This window comes from Cornus florida, unplaced genomic scaffold (assembly GCF_030987335.1).
Source record: "Cornus florida cultivar Cherokee Brave unplaced genomic scaffold, ASM3098733v1 CherokeeBrave_3.0.0_Hap2_Chr06, whole genome shotgun sequence".
In the NCBI taxonomy this organism is placed as follows: domain Eukaryota; kingdom Viridiplantae; phylum Streptophyta; class Magnoliopsida; order Cornales; family Cornaceae; genus Cornus; species Cornus florida.
In genome coordinates this window covers 89,867,022-89,889,503 of record NW_026775576.1, presented here as the reverse complement: position 1 = coordinate 89,889,503, position 22,482 = coordinate 89,867,022, and the positions used below count along the sequence as shown (strand labels likewise).

Here is a 22,482-nt window from a genome sequence, read left to right as displayed (position 1 = left end):
TTTTATTATAATTCCCCAATTGAATAGATCAAACTGTGAGTAACCACCCCACCCCACTCCACCTATATATTTATTTCAATATTTTAATTATTGGGCGATCAATTTGTTCCTCGTCAACTCTTTTTACTAACATACTCTATTTGCAAATTAATCATGAATGGATGGGAATTTAGGCCTAGAGATGCATTGGAAATGAATCAATCCAGTAATGGCCCCACTAACATTTGTAAATATGGTCATGATAATTAATTAATCCTAGTTAAGGTGTGGGTGACAATTCTTCCTCTTTTGGATCATGATGCTTAATTTAACCCATGAACTTTAAACCTTAATTTACTCCATAAGACGTACTGTAATCAATCCACTAATTTTATGTCTTATTTTGTTTTCTTTTTGTTCAAAATTGGTGGACACATACATGATCAAATTAAGCATTTGTATATGATGATCATGATAATCCTAGTTAAGGAGTCGGTGCCTTTTCTTCCCCTTTTGGATCATGATGCTTTAACCCATGAACTTTAAACCTTTACTCTATACACTATATTAATCAATCCACTAATGTTGGCTTTATTTTGTGTTCTTTTTGTTCAAAATTACAGTTAGTCTTATTCATTTTTTATTTCTTTATTCAATTGAAAATTTTAAGTAGTTTACTAGTAGGGATTATAAATGAGTTTAATCAAGCTTTATTTTGTTTAAGTTCAGCTTGATCAAGATTGTGGCGAGTTTGAAAAGTCAAGTCTGGACTTAACTCATCATTATTTTGACGAGTTCTAAAAACAAGTCGATCACGAAGTTCTTGAACAATTTAATTTATTTGTTGTCCCGCTAAACAATAGTGATAGAAGGAACAGAATGAACAAATACTGACCCAATTAAGTTTTAATATTATTTTGTGCAATGTGTTCTCAAACTTGATTGATCCTCGTTCCTGTTGTGAATGTAGATCTCGTTCCTGTTGTGAATGTAGATCGTTAGGATAACATACTTTATCGTAGTGGACATACATAATGAAAAAAATAATAATTACATAAATGATGTAAAATTATTACATAAACTATAAACTATCTGAATTGTATAAGTAATCTAAATGGTTGAATAAGTGAACTTTTAAAAAATAATTTCTCATTCCCATGCGCTTAAACATTAGTTAAGATTCTTCTCTCCTTCTTTTCGGCTCTTTCTGGGTCTTTGGAGATTTCTTGTTTGTGATGTGAAATAATTTAATTTCTTTAAGCATTTTTTTTTTGTTAAAAGGGTATTCTTTTTTGTTAAGAGGGTATTCTTTAAGCATCTTGCTTCATCGTAATCTCATAAAAGATACGATATTTCAACATAAGTTACACAAAAGTGTGTTTTTAAAGCAAGTAAAAGCATATGAAAGATAAACCAGTTTGGATATTAGAAAACCAAACCATTCACTACAACGCAAAAGTTATTTTCCTCCACTCTCTTCTTGCGTGTGACATATATAGAAAGCCTCAAAAGTAAGCTTTCTTTATTTCTTTTGCCTTTTGGCTCTAAAATCTAGACCATAACTGACAGTAGCTTATAGCCTTGTACATATTAAATGGGAGAAAAAATGTATTAATTATGAGAGAAAGGAAGAGGAATTACAAAGGCACGGGTTTAAAACTAGAAATAACATAAAAAGGGTAAGATTATAGATTACGTATGTATAATACTCTATTGATCCCGTGACAATGAGAATCTCTTACTCAAAACTCTAATTTTATTTTAAAGATTCAGTCTTTATATATTCAAGAGGTATAATAAGTACAGAACTAACCTTTTTATTCATACTCGTGTCCTGAAATAACCTTTTTATTTGTGTCGTTATAATTAAAGAAGAATCATGCATGACAATCACCATCAAACCATAATCATCAAAAAGTTATACTGTTAGTCATGGCAATACCAGTTGGGCATAAGGCACTGTTATATCACTATCATCAACAGATTACTAATCATGACCATATTATTACAATAACAATAATACTAGTAGTAATTAAGGTAGCACAGATTGTGTGAAAAGGAGCAATGCTATCCATCACTAGTGTCTTTCACCATATCAATATATTGCAGAGAATATATATATATATATATATATATATAATTCCTGGTGTTAAGTTTTATCCTCGTTTCCATTAAGGTGACATGCATGAAAACAATTTGATTAGAGAGGTAATTGACTTGAACATCATTATTTTGTTAAGAAATGACTTTAATTATTTGATCAGACAAGCTGATTCAATTTGCACATTACAAATCAATGAGCTCAGCTGATAAGAGAAAGTTTGGCTCGAGTACCTTACCCGAAAAAATAAACAAATTTTTTTTTTTTTGGCTTGATTGGGGGTCCATTCATGTTCATGTTGCTTTGATTACTGCTTAAATCAAGCTGAAATATATTTTTAAACTGAGTGCATGGCTAGCTTCATTGGTAATTAAATTGAGTTAAGCTTGTGCAACTCCTTGCTCAACTTGTTAATGAAAGCTTGTGTACTTTGAGTTAAGCGATAGGGTTGTTCTCTGTTGTCCTTAGGAGTCCGATTTCGAGCCTTCGCATCTCCCATCAACGGATATATATTCAAACTTATTCCTAAATTCTACTCAATATGACTGATTCAAGCATGCTTAGCTTAACTGAATTCATTTATAATCTAGACACCTATCGTAATGATAAACAGCTTGTCTCATGATAAAGAATTTAGTCGGTTGAATGACTTTTCTGAATCTTATATTAGCTACTTTTTTTTTTTTTTTTTTTTTTAATCATTTTATACATCCCATATAGGTGTTTGGTACAATCTAGTTTGTATCACTTAATCAATATGGCCCCATGATGAGTACGCATGAGATTACCTAAATCAAAGATATTAGACATCACATAATTTGATTGAACACACCATCCTCCATAATGCACCAAGTATTAACTACACAAGCACTATAAACATAATTTACAATGCACTATTAGAAGATCAGAAACCCAATATTTCTCCAGTATGTTAGGTCAATGCTTGACCTGTGAACATTACGAACATATAGATGTATGTATATGTATATATATATGTGTGTGTACTTGGACCACATGCAGTGGTGGTTCATACATCTATATGTGGACCATATGCAAAGCACAAATAATTGGCTTAAATGCAGCTTGCAATGAAATATATATGAACTATGGAGTACATAGACAAGCTAACCACTCCATTATTCAATTCTCATAATCTTTTTCAAGTCTTTAACGTTATCTTATTGGAGTCATGTACGAATCTTTCGGGGTTTCTCAAGATAGACAGATTAAGGGGGCCCTGAAATTAGAATCTGATGTTACATAAATGAATTTGAGAAAAAGACATTGGTGCATATATTTAATATGCCTAAATTAAAGTTTTTCCTTCCCTTTATTTTGTTTCGTTTTGTTTTTGGCGTGGAGGGTTAAATATTTAAATGAAGGTTATTCAATCAAATGTTTGTTGCCTTGGATAAAAAAAAATATGTATAAAAAAAAAAAAATTCAAATGTGGTAAGGAGAAAATATTCGAATGGAGATTACCAACTCTGAGGTCAAACCATATATATATATATATATATATATATATATATATATGTATATGTATATATCGGCTAAAGCTATTTGCCTCTTCAAAAGTTCCCTCAGATCCCGTACTTTTTTTTTTTTTTGGGTAAATCAACTTCAATAAAAGGAAAAAGGAAAAAATTGTACACGGGAATGGGCCTAAGCCCAAGGCCCGAAGGCAACAAACCCAGCTAGCCACAGATGGCCCAGCCAAGCAAAACAAAAACTGTTGCTACTGCAACTATATAAACACAGTTGCAGCAGCAACGAGCAAAACAACATTATCGTCCCTCACCCAAAAACTGAACTAGGAAGACTCCACGTAGCTGCAATAGATCTTGCAGCTTTCGAATCACGCATCTTGCAGGACATGAGACGGTTCCTTACATCGGTGTAGATCAACTAAGTAACTGAAGCAATGGAGGCCACTTGATTCATATCATTTCGTCTATTCCTCTATCTTCATATGAAGTAGATAGATGTAGTGAGGCAGAGCTTGTACACATAAGCATCCGGAGCTTTGGTTCCATTTTTCCACATAGACACAATCCAGTTGGTAATGTCATACAAATTGGAATCCCCAACATAAATCTCACAGAGGTGTTGGAAAAACATCCAAACCTCCGACGCAAATTTACACTTGAAGAAGAGATGGTGATGACTCTCGGCAGCAGCAAGGCACAGAGAGCAGTAATTTGGAGCAATTTTCTTTGCCAGAGCTGGGCTGTCCCTAGTCTTGAGCTTATAACTGAGAGCAACCCATGCAATGAAAGAATACCGCAGGATATGGTTTGAAAACCAGATAGCAGAGTGCCATAAGATGGAAGGGGAAGGAGAGATAAGAGTTCTATAAGTGGAAGCTAAGTGAAAGCTTCCAGTAGAGGAAAGGGTCCAAGTGACAGAGTCATGTGATCCTGCAGTCAAAATAGTAAGCTGCTCTGTGGTTCCAATGTAGGGAATGATATCTCTGAACAGTCGTGGAATTCTCCACTGATCATACCTAATGAAACATTGTACCTTTACCTAATCTTCCCATTGGGAACAAGCAATGAGGTTATGGTCGACTCTGGTGTCAAGGGGACCTAATGGAAGCCAATAATCATGCCAGATTGAAACATCCTTCCTATTCCCAACCACATGCTTGATAAAAAGGTCTAGCCAAACTTCTAAGGTGGAGAAACATCCTCTAGTTCCAAAAGCACACCTGTGGAGGCTTCAAGATCCAGAAACTTAGATTTTTGATGAGGTTCTCATGAGCCCACTCAAACCAAATTGATTGGCCTCTGTCTTTAAACAGGTTCCATATATGTTTGAGCATGGAGATCCGGTTCAAAGTAACTAATTGAGGTATGCCTACTCCCCCAAAATCTTTTGTTTTGCATACATTCCACCAAACAACTTGAGCTCTTGAAGCTTTCAAGTCAATCCCTGTCCAAAGAAAATTCCTAAGGACAGTATTGAGCTGATTGATCACCATCTTAGGAAGGACAGTAAGGCTACACCAGAAACCAATCATATTAAGAAGAATGGACTTTATAAGCTGCAATCTCCCTGCATATGATAGGAATCTACCAGTCCAACATGTAATTCTAGTTGTGACCCTTTCAACCAAAATCCTGTAGTCATTGGGATTGAGTTTTTTAGAACTTAAAAGCATGCCAAGATACCTAATAGGAAGATTCCCCAACTCAAAACCACACAAATTAATCATGAGCTGTTGGGTATCCTCAGGAACATTAGCAGTAAATAGAAGGCTCTTGGATAGGTTAGGAAAAAGTCCAGACAACTCTGAAAAGGTAGTAATTGACTTGGTTATGATAGAGAGGGACTGAATATCACCATGACAGTAAAACATGAGATCATCAGCAAACATAAGATGAGAAAGTTTGGTTTTCTTTTCTAGTGGTAAATGAAGTAGGGATCATTGTAAATAGTTTAATGTGTAATAGAGGAAAGGACATCCATAACAATAACAAAAAGGAAGAGGGACAGAGGGTCACCTTGCCTCAGACCTCTAGTACCCTTGAAGAACCCATGAAGCTCACCATTAATAGAAACTGAAAACCCAAGAGAGGTAATACAAGCCTTAACCCAATTAACAAAATTTGGTGGAAAGTTAAGGATATGAAGTGTATCCAGCAAGAAAGACCAATTCATAGTGTCATAAACCTTCTGTAAATCAACTTTCAGAGTACATCTAGGACTATTAGAACTAAAATGGTACCCTTTCATCAATTCCTGAGCCAAGAAAACACTGTCCCCAAGTCTTCTATCCTTAATGAAAGCAGTTTGGCACTTGTCTATAAAACAAGGAAGGACTGGTTTGAGTTTGTTTGCCAAAATCTTAGAGATGACTTTATAAATGGTATTGCAGCAGGCAATGGGTTTAAAGTCCCTCATGCAATTGGGATTCTGCACTTTAGGAATGAGAGCAAGGTAAGTAGCATTTATCTCTTTGAGTAAAAGGCCAGTTGAGAAGAATTCCTTCACAGCCTTAGTGATGTCCTCTCCAATAACAGACCAAGCCTTCTTATAAAAATAAGCATTATACCCATCAGGCCCTGGAGACTTATTGTTCTTGAGGGAGAAAAAACATTTCATAATCTCTTCATTAGAAGGAATGTCATTAAGTTGAGTAATGCAAGTATCAGGAATGGTCTTGTGGTACACAGATTTCAGAGCATCCATACCTGAGTAATTGCTAGTTTCTCCACTAAAAATAGACTTGAAGTAGTTGTGGGCTTCCTCCTTGATCACTTGAGGTTCACTAGTGGTGGTTCCATTATTCAAATGGAGGCTAATAATCTTCTTCATATTGCATCTGTTGTTGAAAGTTTTCATGAAGAAAGTAGTGTTTCCATCCCCTTCCTTTAACCAATTAGTTTTAGATTTTTGTCTAAAGAATGATTCCTCAGCAGCTGCTACATCATTCTAAGCTTGAAGAAGCTCCTTTTTTTCTAGTTCTCAGATGATCATCAGAGGGGCAAGAGTCAAGAGACTTTTGATAATGGTGAAGGGCCTCCTTAGCTTCAATAACTTTAGAAGAGATCTCACTAAACTCTTTAGTGTTTAAGAGTTTGAGCTGTGGTTTTAAAAGCTTGAGTTTCCTAGTCACTTGGAACATAGTGTGATCATTCACATTAGCTCCCCACACAGCATTGGTAGTGGTTAGGAAGTCCTTGTGATCTCCAAGGAAATTGAAAAATCTGAAAGGGATATTTCTTCTAGGATTAGGGTTGCCAAACTTACCCACCATTGGGAAGTGATCAGAAATCCCTTGGGGTAAGAACTCACATTCAGAAAGGGGAAAGGTTGTAAGCCATTTATCATTTGATAGGACTCTATCAAGCTTTTTTGAGATATTAGCAAAACCTGCGCTTTTGTTTGTCCATGTAAAGAGTGTTCCACAAAACCTCAGATCAATGCAAGTGTTAAACTCATCAATAGCAGTAGTCCATCTTTGAGAACCACTAAAGCACTCTGCAGGATGCCTAATGACATTAAAATCACCTAAAAGCATCCATGGGGTCTATGAAGTGGCTGCAACAAATTGACAAATGTCATTCCATAAACTCTTTCTGTAATCTGCATTATTAAAGGCATAAATGACAGAGAGATTAAAGTTAGTATGGTCACTGTCTATGGTGATAGAACAGTGGATAGCTTGAGTACTATCACTAAGCTTCTGGACTTTAATAAACCTCTGGTAAAAAAAATCCATATCCTCCCAAGAGTGGAATGATTGTAGTTATGCAATAACTGCCATGAAGGGGCAATGTTCCTCAGCACTGATCTGACATTGACTTCTTGTACTTTGTGCTCCACAATGGCTACTAAGTGGAGCTTATATTTGTAAATAAGCTTCCTTATTTCTCTTTGTTTTGTAGAAGAATTAAGACCCCTGATATTCCAAGCTACTGCATTGATCATTGAGTGGATTGGACCACAAGACCTGGAAAGCCTAGAATAGGCATCTCTTGGGTAATATCACCCTTTTTCTTCTTCTTCTTCCCTGTATCATCCTCAATACATTTTCTATCACTATTAGCTGTTTTACTACCATGACTTGCAGAGGACATGGGAGTATCAGAGGAGGTATGAGAAGCTTCAACTTTCCTAGTGCTGGAACTAACATCATCATCCTGCTTGTAACCCTCTTGACCTTGGTTGTGGCTACCTGTAACATTTGTATGAACAATAGGAATAGGGCAGCCTATTATGGAAGGCTCAATTTCAGAGTGTTGATCATGGTTGTGGCTACCAGAAGCATTTTCAGTGTCAATGGGAGTAGAGCAGCCTGTTGTGGAAGGTTCAACTTCAGAGTATAATATGGCAAATTGGTTATTTGTTAACAAGAGGGGTTCAAGCCTAACATTAGGGAGGGGAAGTGTCTGCTCTGAGAAAGTTTTAGTGGCAGTGTTGGGAGTGTTGGGAGCATGGTGTTTAGTAAACGTGGTTGGAACAACCTTGTTGTTCTTTTCGATAACCCTCTATTCAGAGTTAGAAGTAACAGGGGTGCCCTCAGGAGGGTTAGGACCTGTGGTGCCAATAAGTGGTTTACACTTAGAAGTTGTGTGTCCAAAACATTTATATGCCTCATAAACCTGAGGCATCCACTGGTATTCTGCATCAATGGTGATGAGTTTGCCACTTTCCAGCCTGATTTCAAAGTTATCCACAAAAGGTTTAGCAGCATCCACTTCAATACATACTATTGCATAACTTATTCTAGTTAAAGATTCAGTTTGTTCATCTGCAAATAATGGTTTCCCCACTGCACTAGTGATATGACTTAAGTCCCTTGCAGTCTAATACTTACAAGGGATATTAAAAAATTTGACCCATAAATGTATGATACTACATGCCTCCTTTTTAAATTACATACCTTTTTCCCATTTTTTGAGAATAATTGGTCTTCCCATTATCATCCATGGCCCATTCACAATGACATTGTAACAGTCATCCTCATTGGAGAACTTGAAAATGAAGAAGCCATTCTCATCCCAAAGTAATTCCCCAAAACCCATTGAACCCCATAGTTTCTGAGCTTGTTTTTTAACTAGAGTGTATAGGAGCTTCTTCTGTAGAAAATGACCTAAAATACTGGCCTTCCATTCTTGCTCCCCTTCCTCAGCTAGATTTGCAGGAAGATCAATGACAATAGAGGATCCAAACCTTGCATTAGGAGGGAAAAATTCAAGGTTCATCCTGCACCTGTCAGTACCTGTGTCATGACCAGTGGCAGCAACTTTTGACCAGCTGGTGTGTGTGTCTCGAGGACCATTAGAACCAAGAGAGGGTTGCTGAGCATTGCCCAGAATTTGTGGAAGCCAAGTATTTCCATTTTGGTGTAATAAAAGAAAATCTTTGTGTGTAGGAATAGCTTGGACAGAAGTATCAGACACATGGTTTGACTGAAGACCTGTTGCATTCCCTACCTCTAAGGGTGACGCGTGGATACTCCTTTGATGCTGGTGCTGAGAGACAATGGTGGACTTGCTTCCTCCATCTCTGCCCTTACCACTGGACCCTCTCCCTCTACCTGATGCAGGAAAGCTTGGAAGCGTACTCCCTTCCTCAAATGGGTGCTTAGAAGTGGTTAAAGGTTTAGCAAGGTCTTCATCCACTGTTAGTGGTTGCTTCTTCTATAAACTTCAGCCCTGTGGCTTAGAGCTTTCTCTAACTCAACAATTTTTTCTCTGGCATAGGCCAGTTCACATCTGGCATTAGTTAGAGATCTAGCAGGGGCCTCATTTTGCATCTTCTTTGCCTGAGCTAAGGTTTGATTTACCATGTTACTTCCCCTGGTTTCGTCTTGCACTACATATTTTGTACATGTTGTGATAGTGGGGTAGCCTCACTCCATTGTGTACATGATTTTTTTTTTCTTAATATATTATCATTTACCAAAACAAAAAATACATATGTAGGGCATAAAGGATAAAAATAAATAAATAAATAAATAAGAAAAAGAATAAGAATTAGAAAGTGATTTTTAACAGTAAAACTATGGGTTTCCTTTGTTCAATCTTATAAGAACAATTTTCTATTTTTTAAAAACTATAAATCAGAAAACTATGGTTGATAATTTATGAAAACTATTTTGAAAAAAATCCGTTAAAAAAGTGTGTTTATAATGAAACTATCTTTTTTATAGTTGAAAACAATTTAATGTTTCTTAAATTCTTGAGAAATATTTTTAAAGAACTGAACCAAGCAGGCCTTACTTTTCTTGTTAGGGTGTGTTCGGCTATATGGAATTGGAGTATTGAAATAAAAATTGGTAAAATTTAAGAAAAATTACTAAGAAAATTGAACTAATTTTTTTTTTTCAAATTCTACCAATAACAAATTCCAATTCCAATTACAAGGCTATTTTATGCAACCGAAAGCACCCTCAAAGAAGCTCCCTATATGGTCTTAGTCATCGATAGATGAAATTTACATCACCAATGTATGTTCACAAAGTAAAATAAAATCAAAGACACTGTTAAGACAATTGCTCATTGTTGAAGGTGGTTCGTGAGTAGGATGAGGAGATCGTTCCACGTAAGCCAAGAAATCTGAGATCAGTATCCAAGTGGAGATCCAAGCGATGCAAGGGACTCTTTGCACAGTAAAGATTAAGAAATGGAAGGCTGACCTCGGTACCCAATGAACTCGAGCTCGGCAATGTCTGGTGGTTAAGGTGGTTGTGTTGTTTGTTGATTAATGCGCCTATTTATAGTGCTCATTCCCTCGATCAATGTCTCTCAGTCCTTTGTCTGAGCTCGCTCTTGCCCAAGGGTTTGAGGGTCTCCCCTCCCGACAGATGGGACATTGACGGATGGAACGCGGCGTTTTGTCCCCAGGTCCAAAGAGGTAACGGCGTTCCTTAATTAATATAGATCTTGTCAAATGTCTTTCGTAATTAATGCACTTTTTATCACTCATAGCTCGAGCTCTGATACCGAATGTCCTTTCCCCCTTGCATCGGCCTTGGACTGAGGCGGTACATCGGATCTCAGCCACCTGTCCACATGCCCTCAAATTCCCGAACCCAGCATAGGAATAAGCCCATTCCGAGGTTCTGCTTTCTCGACCTCGCGAGGCCACATCCCGATTGATGTGACCCGAGCGTGTGCACAAAATAATGCACAACACTTTGGTTTTGGAAATGGTATCAAACGGGCATCATACTTTAAATTTATATAAAAGCCGCTTAATACTTATACCGTTAAGTATGAAGTGAGAAGGGATCGTTCCTAAGGGATTGAACACGTGTTGGGATTAAACTTGATTTTAGTGCTAATGAGATTACACAAGAGAGAGAAAAAAAAAAAAGAAAGATTTTTGGTGAAGTGATTAAACTAGAGTTCAATTGAAAGCATAGAAATGGAAATGACAATGCAAGTAAATTAAACTAAGAATTAAAGAGATAGGAAGAGAGTCTTAGGGTTAGGATTCACCACTAAGCTTATGTAATTAACCATTTGCTTTCAATTAATGGGGAAATCATTAGTGTAATTATAGATGTAGCCATATTATCATCATAAATCACAATTATAAGCATAGATTATCAACATCAAGAATGAGTTGTCTACTTAATGACAATTAAACAAAAGTGTATAACCTATTCAAGACTACATCATAACCCACCATACACATTCACAAATGTATCCAATAAGAGCACACATCAATCAAGAGAATAATACTAATTGTAATTAGAAGCATGAATTAATATAATCAAGCACAAATTGCCTACTTAACTACAATTAACTAATAACAAGTAAGCTAATTTGTAAAACAACTCATTAAGATTAAGCCTTTATCCATCAAATTAATTGATAATTGTATCACATAAGTACTATGCCATGGCCATCATTAAACACAACTACAAGAAGTATCTAGTGTAAAGTATAATTCTAAATCAATCACACATAGACATGTAATTTTCATATAGAATCAATGGAAGAATTAATTTTCAATCATTTAATGAAGAATAAAATCCCTAATTAATCATACATAGATATACAATCAACTAGAGATTTCAATGGAAGAATTTATCAATACAAGCCTTAATTTGTCAAATCAAGCATGTATATATAAAGAAATCACAAGGCTATACATTTAATTACAACATATTAATTCCCCAAGAAAAGAAATACAAAGGTTTAGGTTACATGAACTTAGGGCTCATCTAAGCCCTAAGTGAAGAACTAGCTCATGGAGGAGATGATCATGAGTATTTTTTGCACCTTTCTGCCAATAGTGGGTACGACCCCCAGTGCTAGAAATCTCTTTTAAGCCCCATTTAACTCCATTTTGGCCTCGGGTTAATCGGTTTGCTTCTTGATCGTTGGGAACATCATCAAAGGCCCGAAAAAAGGTAGAATTGACCGCTTTTGAAGGATAAGCACACTATACGAACAATAGGTTGCGGCCTCTTTTTGCCATTTTCTAAGCTTTTTCCGACTGTCTTTGCTTGACTCCAAAAATTACGGTAATGGACCAATTTAAACCCGTTTGAACTTTATTGCCCTGAAATACATATAAACATAAATTAGGACTCAAATGGTTAATTAAAGATAGATGGAAGGACTACACTACCCTAACTTAGGTGTTAAAATATGCAACATTTGAGCACTTATCACCGATTCTATACTTCGAGGTCCCTCTATCCAAAAAAAAGGGGAGCTCACAAAGCAGAAAGCTCGAGGTCACTCTAACAGGAATCGACCTCGGAAGAGCAGGAATGATGGGTCCATCCGACTGGAGCGGGGCGCATCCTCAGGAGAGGAAGGGTAGCAACCCCCTCCTCGTTCAACAAGTCCAGTCATGGGACAAGTAACTCAAGGATACCTAGTTCCTTCAGGGGTAGAAGCATGCCAAATAAGTATTGGCCAGGTGTGCCTATTTTTAGAGGTGGCGCCATTTGGCCGGCTAGCGTGGTGCGATTATAAAAAATGTTGAAGGTTCAAAATGCCAGCTGGGTCTAAACGCTCGATGCTTTGGACGAGCGCTCGGCGCTGATGATTGCCGGACGAGCGCTCGATGCTGATTATCGCCGGACGAGCGCTCGATGCTTTGGACAAGCGCTCGGCGCTGATGATCGCCGGACGAGCGCTCGGTGCTTTGGACGAGCGCTCGGTGCTTTGGTCGAGCGCTCGGTGCTTTGGTCGAGCGCTTGGTGCTTTGGACGAGCGTTCGGTGCTGGTGATTGCCGGACGAACGCTCGGTGCTTTGGACGAGCGCTCGGCGCTGCTGATTGCTGGACCAGCGCTCGGTGCTTTGGACGAGTGTTCGGCTCTGATGATTGCCGGACGAGCGCTCGGTGCTTTGGACGAGCGCTTGGCGCTGATGATTGCCGAACGAGCGCTCAGTGCTTAGTCCCTTCAGGGGTAAAGGCATGCCAAATAAGTATTGGCCAGGTGTGTCTATTTTCAAAGGTAGCGTCACTTGGGCAGCTAGCGTGGCGTGATCATCAACACTCATCACCCCCTTTTGCCAGAGGTGATGAAATTCCAAACTAGATACGGATAACAATTACACATAGCCAACAACACCAACATCTCACCTGTAAATTGTAATGTAATTTCATTTTACATCAATAAATTTGCTTAAAATTTCTTGAGGAAAAAAACAAAAAAATTTACCTATAAGCCAGAAATAAAGGAACAGATGAACAAAAGTAAACATTGTTTTTTAATGGTTGCATCTACATTTATACCTTCATTAGTTGTGAGCAAAGCCACCTTCTATCAGGAAAAACTACACATTTTCTTCCCCTTCTCTCACTACTACCACCACCCTTGCGCATATATATTCCAACCCAAATTCTGCTGCTTTATGTGTTCTTTGAATCTTGTAATTGCATGCTTATGCATGTATGGTTGCACTTAAAAGTGAATAAAGGTCGGGTTTAATTCAGAGATTTGCACTTATTGAATGGTGCAAATCAGCGAATGGAGGTTTGTAATACCCCCGATATTTTAAAAGGATTTATTAAAGGATTTATTAATTAAAATTATTATTTTTTATTTTATGATATTTTAAAAGGATTTATTAAAGGATTTATTAATTAAAATTACTTTTATTTTATTTTATTTTGTAAATGATTTGTTTGATTTAATTATGAGTAATTGCTTTTATTTTATTAAAAATGATTTGTTTTATAAAATGATTTGTTTTATTACGTGTGTAGATTAATTGTCTTATTCAAATCAAATTATATTTCGTGATGATGTGTGTTGATTGTTTGGGTGTATGCTTGATTATTGTTTTATTGGTATTGTGTGATTTTATGTTGGTGTAACTTTATTGTAAATTATTGGTAGCTATTAATTTAATTTCATTATTTTAGGTATTTAAATTATTTGGATTGGGATTAAAGGATGTTGGACCAACGGATGTGGTATTGGGCTTGGAGGAAACCTGGTTGGGTTAATTAGTAAAGGCCCATGGGTGTGAGGATATTTAATAATTATCTTTGTATAATTATACCTATATAATGACATGTGCATAAATTTAATTCATTATTAAATCATGTGGAGGGGTATATATGTCAATATAAATATATATTGATATATATAGGTATATATAATTTATTTAACTAATGGTTATATATGGAAGGTAATATATATATTTATATTAAAATATATGTATGTATATATATTATTTAAAAGATAAATATTATTTATTTTATATGTTAATCATAATGGGAAAAGGATTTGGTTTTGATGTGTATAAATAGACACATTAGACTTTAGGGTTAGGAGTTTTTCTCACGTTAGAAAAATAAGGGAGTCAAAGAGAGAAGGAAAAAAAAAAGGGTTAACAAAGAGGAAGCTGGATCAGAGAAAGAGGAGGCCGGATTTAGAAGAGACAGGCAAGTTCTTCTCTATTTCTCCTCTTAGAATTCATAAACTTATCACCTTGAGTATCAAAATTATATGTTTATTTTATTTTAAAAAAAATAAAATTATAGAATTTAAACATGTGAATAAGGGTATGTCTTGTTCTAATAATTTAACTCTTATACGTGAGGTTAGGTTGATTAAATCATATTTTTGAAATTTTTATAGGTTGCTTTAACCTTGTGTAGCATGATTAATTAAATTAAATAGATCTTAATTTAATTATATGTTTCAACTAGGCCCAAAACAATTAAACTAAGCTTTTGGAATTTTTTTTTAGAATTTTCAGAGATTTTATGGTAATTTTCTGGAAGTATTTTATGTTTTTAGAATCTGTTTATATATTTTCTGTGTATCAATATATATATATATATATATATATATATATATATATATATATATATATTGTTCAAATATACGTACTGGAGGTTAACATGAATTGGCATATCAAATATGGGTTTTGATTCAGTGTGGCTCGTATACCATAACTTAGTGTGTGTGTGGATCTGAGCCATTGAAGTTTAAAATTTAAAACACGAGGGATTCAGTGCATTGCGGCACATTATAAGTTGATGCACATGCGGCAATTAATGGCTTAGATGTGGTTGATGAATGGGAGCTGATCCGGTACATCGCGGCTCACCAAAACACGGAGGACAGCCAATGAGGGGCTGCCAACACGCGCCGAGAGTGTAGAGGGTGCGTGGACTCGCCTACCAGTGTGTTCTTGCGCGTGGGGGCGCGTGCAGCAAGGGAAGGTGCTTGGGGCGGCGCGTGAGGGCGCGTGGGGATGCGTGTGATGTTCCGGAAGGTTCTAGTGGGGTCCGGTGATGTTCCAGGATTGATTTCAAGCTGGTTAATTTTGAAATTAATCATTAGATGATATATTTTAGATGTTTGAGGGTTGTAGGATGCTACTATGATATTTAATTGCATCTATTAGGTGTGATTATAATTAATTGATGATTTGGTTGGAAGGAAGTGGGTATATATAAATATTTGTTATATATATGTAACGTATGGATTAATTAATATATAATTATATATATATATGTAATTTGATATATATATAATATTTAAGAATATCTGGATTGACTAATTATTAAATTAATGTTATGCGTGTAAGATGCATGAGATGTCTACGTATGGATTAACTTCTTGTTAAGTTTAAGGTTGGTACATGGTTGAATGGTTGGCATGGATGAGTTACCAAAGGCTTCAATATACTGCCTTATTAGATGTGAATAAATTTCATATATGGGAAGCATGGTTGAGTTGCTAATTAATGGTGTAAGTAAATATACTTAAGAAAGCATGGTTGAATTGCTAGTGTATAAATAGATATATTTATAAATGGCATGGTTGATTTGCCGGTACATATTTAAATTGCTATATGTTTAGATGATTAAATGCCATCTAAGGTTATGATGTATATAGGTTGGATTATGACTAAAATAATCTAGTATATACAAGTTAGGGTATTATTTTATATATGTTAATAAAATAATAGTGGTGGAGACATGGATGATTTGTCAAAGCTTAAATTTTGGATATGTAATTTAAATGATCAAAAGTATTATTGGGTTTTGGATTTATTGGATTTTTCCTTAAATTGTAAGTTATTGTTTAAATGACTAAATTACTGTTTAGGATGGAGTTAAGGTGAGTGGGGTTTACTTTATGAGAAAATTATAAGGGGGGGGGGGGGGGGGCTTGATCTAGCTATGACTGATAATTAATTATTGGTGAGTGGTTTTGACAATTTAATGCCCTATTAACAGATAGGATTCTTGTACTATATATATAAGTATTTATATATATTTGTAGCATCGTATATTAAAGTTAAAGCTTAATTAGGGATGATTTTGGTAAAGATGATCTGTTTATTGGTTTTCAGAGGCTTGGTAGAGAGAACTTGCTCGTAGGGTTTAACCCGCGATTTATTTTTTTTCAAGTTGTTAGAAGGTCAAGTCTCAAGGTTGAGGATCCGTAGCTGGAGGACTTATCCATTCCTTCTATTTATTTAAAAGTAGGATATTAGTTTTGTTTCAGTTGATATTAGTATTTATTTGGTTGAAATTCTAAATAGTAACTTTTGGTTAAGGGATCCTTGAGTTACGGGATTCCCAATTTGTAACAATTTGGAAGTTATTAATGGATTTATTATTAATTAGATTTCTTCAGCGTTTTATTTTATTCTTTATTTCATTTTGTAATCTGTGCTTGTTTAAATACTTTAATTGTTTTGATATCCCTTGAATTTGTGCGCGGACTTGATCGGGGTATCACAAGGTTCACAAGGCAGAACATAGAGGGTCCTTGGCCGAGTCAACGTTATATAGTTAACTATCATATCATGGATGGTCTAATGCCGAAAATTAAACAGTCTTCAACAATAGATTCACAATTTTACTATGGCATTAACATTCTCTGGCATCAATCCATTCCTATTATGCAGTTGAGGACCAAAAAAGTTACGGCTGTCATGGAAATATGCACTAGGTTATGCAGTGTGCGTTATAAAACCTTCAGCAATAAGAAAAAATGGCCAAAGGAATCAAAGAGCTACCTGAATTGGTGTAGCTTGGACTGCGAATAGAGATTTGGGCTCCACCATTGGCGGAGTCCATGGGCTCGTTTAAAATCCTCAGAAGGGCTTAGATTTATAGTCAAATGTGCTGATGGAAGAAGATGCAATGGTTCTGATTCCTTCCCACTTGAGAATAGACTCCCTATTGAATTCCTTATTGAATTCTGTGTTGCAAGCTTTTCAATTCCTCCGGCACCAAGCTCTACCATCATCTCCCTGTGTTGAAAATACCCAATATACTCTGAGCAGATAGGATCAGAAGGATTCACAAACATGTAGGGGACCCATGCAGATAATGCAACAAAAGTGTCATTTTCTCGACGCCTTTGTTGGCGATCTTTTAGAGCTACAGCAACTCCTGCCTTGATGACACTTCTTGCAAAGCGTATCCCATGCTTTAATTTTCGATCCTCGAACTGTTCTACTGGAGCAGAAATAAATGGTGAATTGAAAAGGTAAGTTTCAGTAGGACACCCCATCTTAACCATGTTCTTTCCAGCAAGCAGTGCGATGGCCGACCCCAGTGAATGTCCAGCTAACCAGATGTTTGCAGCTCCAGCTACAGCAGCCATGTTTTCAACTTCTTGCATTGCAAGTTGAAAGCGGGAGCTATTTTGAAGTCTGTTGCAAATGAACTGGAGATCCAACTTGAGATCTTGACACCTAGTGTCTGGTCTGTTGATTGTGCCTCGAAAGGCAATAACATATCGTGGGGGGTTTGGGGCCATACCATAACTGTAGGAAGCTGGGAATTTGAACTCATAAATTGCGCCAAAGATGGAGAGATCAGCATTATCTACTAGCACATGGACTAATTGGAAATTAAAAAAGTCCCACCAGGGAGGAGCAAGAGCCTGAGGCCCTTGGCGTTTCTGCTGGCGATCATGTTCCAGACTGTACACTCCCTTAACTAAGCTAGCAGCAACAGCTCGCCGGTGATTTGTGTCTTCCCTGCAAAAGAATATGACAGCAAAATGCCCTCTCAAATCACTTGAACATAGAGTATTTCAAGAACCTTAAAGATAAAACCACTAAAAAAGATTAGCTCTAACACAAACAAGACCACCATATGTGATTCACCCAGACTAGCTACGTCAACAGATAGCTCTAACACAAACAAGAATACCATATGTGATTCACCCGGACTAGGTACATCAACAGAATCATTACGATTTCACTATCCTAAAAAAAAAAAAACGAAGCTCCCGCACCAAAAAAATGCCTTTTTTTTTTCCTGGCAAATTACAAGGACGGGGGACTCGAACACGAGCACACCCGTTCGGGGAGTTGGGCCAAAAATCCCTATTGGTAAGTGGTTGAGATAGAAATCACCACTGCTAAGCTCTTTTTCCATTTTTGTAAATAATTCAAACCCAATGGTGTACAGAAAACAACACTAGACCATCAACCACACCCACAGTTCCAATCCAACTCAATAGGATTACTTCACACAATAGGACTTATATTTGTCCAATCATACTTTGAAAGCCAAAATATTCTAGATTGAGCAAACAAACAATAGCTGTAAAATTGTCTTACCAATTAACAGTAGTCAGATGTAGTGGTCCTGAAAGGTTGAAAATATCCCTTGGAGTCGCCATGAGTGAATATATTCCTTTTTGGCCTTCCACCTGATGTCCTCAAAGAGAACTCTGTCACGAGGTAGAATTAAATGCCAGTAAGCAAATGGTGTATTCTCCAGAAAGACAACTGAAAAGCCCTCTAAGATAATGATGTCACACGTTCGTGATAATTATGATCCAAAAAGTTGGTGCATAAAAAAAGTGGGATTCTTTTCAATGTGTTCTCTCCTTTTCATCTCTGGGAGATCTACTTGAAAGTCGAATGCAAGGGTGGCAACGTACAATGGTATAGAATTATATGATAAGATAACACTCAGTACAAGGGATCAGCTTGAGGGTTAAGTACTGACTAATCTAAGCATTTATATCTTTTCATTTTTTCACTCAACCATCGTACAACCCAACGAAGGCTTTGGAACCAAGCACTGCCATGTCAAACTAGACAATGATGAAAGTACAACCAGCACAAATTTTGTCAATTGGTTAAGTAATCATCCACAAGTTTTTCACTGTCAAATCATATGGGAATATCTATTGTGTACATAGAATTTCAAAAAATTTAAGGTACCTAAACCTATTCAACATCAAAGAAGCATAGGCAAGGGATCAATAAATCAAGACCTCTAATTGATGTCATAAGATATTAGCGTATTACATCCTCAAATTAAATAATCAACCTGTCCAACAAAATGTCCAAGCTATATGAATCTTCTTCATCCCTTCTGCACTATTGCCCGTTCTATTAAATCATAGGACATCAAGTCATTTTACAAGTACATATGTCTTTTAATTATAGTTACAGTCTCAAATTTTCGCCTAGAAGGATTTGGACTGCAATATACCGAGAAGGTTTGATGAGTGTTATTTAGGCTTGGTTTGAACACTGACACAATAAATAAATTATATTTAGAGTGCAAATTTGTTTCTTCTGCACCACGAAAGGATATATGGTGTTGCTTCAATCTGAACATATCACTCTATCTTTGTGTTTGTCTTACAATGGACATTTTTTAGTTCCCTTTTAGATCTTGAAGGCATCCAGAAATGACTATATAAGCAATACAACAACAATGTATCTGAAACTATCAGACAATGAAGAAAGCAAGTTTATAGGAGGTTGTAGATGTAATAGGAAACAATAGGAGTCAACTCTTTGAAATATGATGAACAGGACCTTGGTAGGTCACGGATGGGAGAAAGGTAAGGCAGGCTACTGTGGCAATAACTAGAGAAAGAGAGTACGGACAACAATTGTATTGTTTTTCTCTATATTTCTTAACCATTTGCACTTGGAGAAAGCCCTGGATTTATAGGTAGAAACGACGGAGCCACTCATTATTAATAATGGAAGTATGTGCAAAGTTTCCTCCTGTAATATGAGTTACTATCCCTTGATCACTTATTTTGCCCCAAAATGCACTTCATTTTCCATCTCAAATGAAACATTACTACCAAAATTGCATTTTACATCTAGACTAGTCCTAAGAAGACACGATCCCAAGCCGATACTTGACATGGCCCCCCTCTTCAAGTTCCAGGTCCATCACAAGGAAACCGAAAACGATGATTTGCTTTGATATCAAAAGGGGAAGAACCAAATCAAAATAGGGTGGACAAACAGAATTGATTTTGGTTACTCGGACACACTAACTAGCTATGAAATTACATTGCTAGATTTGCCTTAAATTGTTCGTCTCTTGCCTACAATTTTCCTCAAATTAGCTTCCGCCATTTCCTTAATGCTTGTCACTTGGACATGCCGGTTAGGGTTTACTTGTCACAAACCCTTGAAGAGTCCTGTTTCTGTCCCTTCACTTAGGTCATGGGACACAATTTTAGTGACTTGATTTACACATCAACTTCCCTTAATTTAAGCCAAAAACACAAGAAACCACTTATCCTAAGAAAGATCGAAAAGCAACAAATCCATATATGAAGTTGAATCATAAGGCATATATCTTTAGACTATAATAACACAGACCGCATGCAGTTATCATCAGTAGAAGCAACTAGGCAACAGTTAATTGAAATAAAAAACGAAAATCGGAATCTAAGTGTTCCATATATGGAATAGTCGATACCAAACCGTACAAACCCAATTCAAGTTTATGCAAAATTTAAATATAAATATCGCAATAAATTAAGTACCTGATCAGACCTTACATTCGAAACTCTTCACACTAAATCAAGAGTCTCAAACCTCCTCCACCCATTTGAGCTTATCTCTGCAATATGAGACACACACATATTTTCAACAGTGTAGTTTCGTGAGAATTTCTAAAAGTCAATGTCAACATTTAAATTATGTGTCACGCCAGGGCTGTGTAAATTCTGTCACGGTATTTAAACGCGTCTGACATTCTAAGTTTCAACGAGTAAGTTGTTACACACGTTTAATACTACCAAGTGAAGGAGAAATAAAACTTACCAACAAGTGTTATACAGTGGACTTATTCTAAGTTAGATTCATTCTCTGATTTGGTATATATGGATCAAATGTTCATCTCACTTATTGCAAAGCATTCAACCTATTAAGATGATATCAGTGCTAAACTCATTTTTTGAGCATTCGGCTCGAAAAGTTTTGAGTAAACCTTCCCAAGCAGGCAGGGTGGTCTGACTACAACTAGAGTGTTGCGAGTTGGGTCATTAGGCCATGTTTGGTGTGAGTGAATGGAATCAAATGAAGTGTGAATGGAATGCTTTTGTTTCCATTTGTTAGTTTGGTAACTAATTTTAAAATTTGAATGATGATTCTTACCCCTTCTTTAAGAATGGCGATTCCCAACTAATTCATTTTACTTTCTAATTAAAGGAATGACCATTATATTCTCATTTTTAAAATAATAATAATAAATAAATGAATAAAAAAAAATATTTGATGAAACGTGGGCTATATATATATATATATATATATATATATATATATTTTACAAAAATATGATTTTTTTTTTGTGCAACTAAATATGAAAAATGAGAATGGACTTTCATTTTTATTTCATTTTCTGATTCATTTCATTCCCACTCTATTTTATTTTCTAATTCATTTCATTCCCACTCTATTTCATTTATCCAGACCAAACTAATAAGCATCTAATAAAAGATTGTAACATGCAAAATCAGTAAATTTAACGTGTGGACCAGGGTCAAGCAAAGTGACAACAAATACCTTTCCAAGCACCACCTTGTGTGTCTCTATAATATATGTGTGCTTTATAATATATGTGTACGTGTATACTGTATATATGGCGGCCTTTTTGTCTATATATTAAGTTATATTATAGGGTAAATTGTAATAAAACCCCTTTACTGAAACCTGAAGGTTAATCTATTTATGATTTGATACTATTTAATCATATTTAAACAAAGTTATAAGTATAGTCAATTACTTAAAATTAACTATGCTTGTTTTGGAAGAAATTGGTATTTATTTGCCATCGGGAGTTGTAGAAGCGTTAGTTACTAATTCTGTTTTAGTAAACTAAATGGACTAGTATGGAATTTTATATAACGTGCTCAACTTATATTTTTCTGTGTATCATTATGTGATACTCTAGATTTATGTTTGAGGATGAAATAGACGTTATGAAATTTAAATGATAATTTGCATGCCGTTAAGGACTGAGGAGGATTTAATTGCTAGGTTTGTTCTAGTAGTTTAAATGAACCAATATGAAAGAATTGGTTGGAAATCTTAATGTAATATGCTCAGTTTAAAATTCTGAATATTATTATGTCAGGCTATGGATATTAATTGATGAACTACTAAAAATTTCTGTTTAGTCAATGATAGGGATATGGATGGTTTAAATTGCTTAATATGCTTTA

The 22,482-nt window shown here is 35.9% G+C and overlaps 1 protein-coding gene across 7 annotated transcripts; it reads right to left on the bottom strand.

Moving 5' to 3' along the window:
- Positions 1-811: 811 nt before the first annotated feature.
- LOC132312756 (GDSL esterase/lipase At4g10955-like) lies at positions 812-20,967 on the bottom strand. Of its 7 annotated transcripts, none has more exons than XM_059811252.1 (4): positions 20,803-20,966; positions 18,611-18,723; positions 17,051-18,022; positions 812-958 (listed from the first exon to the last, which is right to left on the bottom strand). In XM_059811252.1, the coding sequence occupies exons 2-4, from the start codon at positions 18,670-18,672 to the stop codon at positions 892-894; spliced, it is 1,101 nt and encodes a 366-aa protein (XP_059667235.1). In that variant the 5' UTR covers positions 18,673-18,723; positions 20,803-20,966; the 3' UTR covers positions 812-891. The 7 variants fall into 7 exon arrangements, with proteins under 7 accessions (XP_059667235.1, XP_059667238.1, XP_059667236.1 ...); XM_059811255.1 differs by lacking the exon at positions 812-958 and adding an exon at positions 2,755-3,317; XM_059811253.1 differs by lacking the exon at positions 812-958 and adding an exon at positions 11,648-12,106 and having other exon boundaries at positions 20,803-20,963.
- Between the last annotated feature and the right edge of the window lie 1,515 nt (positions 20,968-22,482).

Excerpts from the sequence above, each read along its gene's own strand:
- LOC132312756 (XM_059811250.1), bottom strand. The coding sequence starts at position 18,672 with ATGGCGACTCCAAGGGATATTTTCAACCTTTCAGGACCACTACATCTG. Across the intron at positions 18,023-18,610 it reads CATCTGACTACTGTTAATTG|GGAAGACACAAATCACCGGC; the intron begins GTAAGACAATTT and ends ATTCTTTTGCAG. Across the intron at positions 16,962-17,050 it reads TCCAAGCTACACCAATTCAG|CCGTAACTTTTTTGGTCCTC; the intron begins GTAGCTCTTTGA and ends TTTCCATGACAG.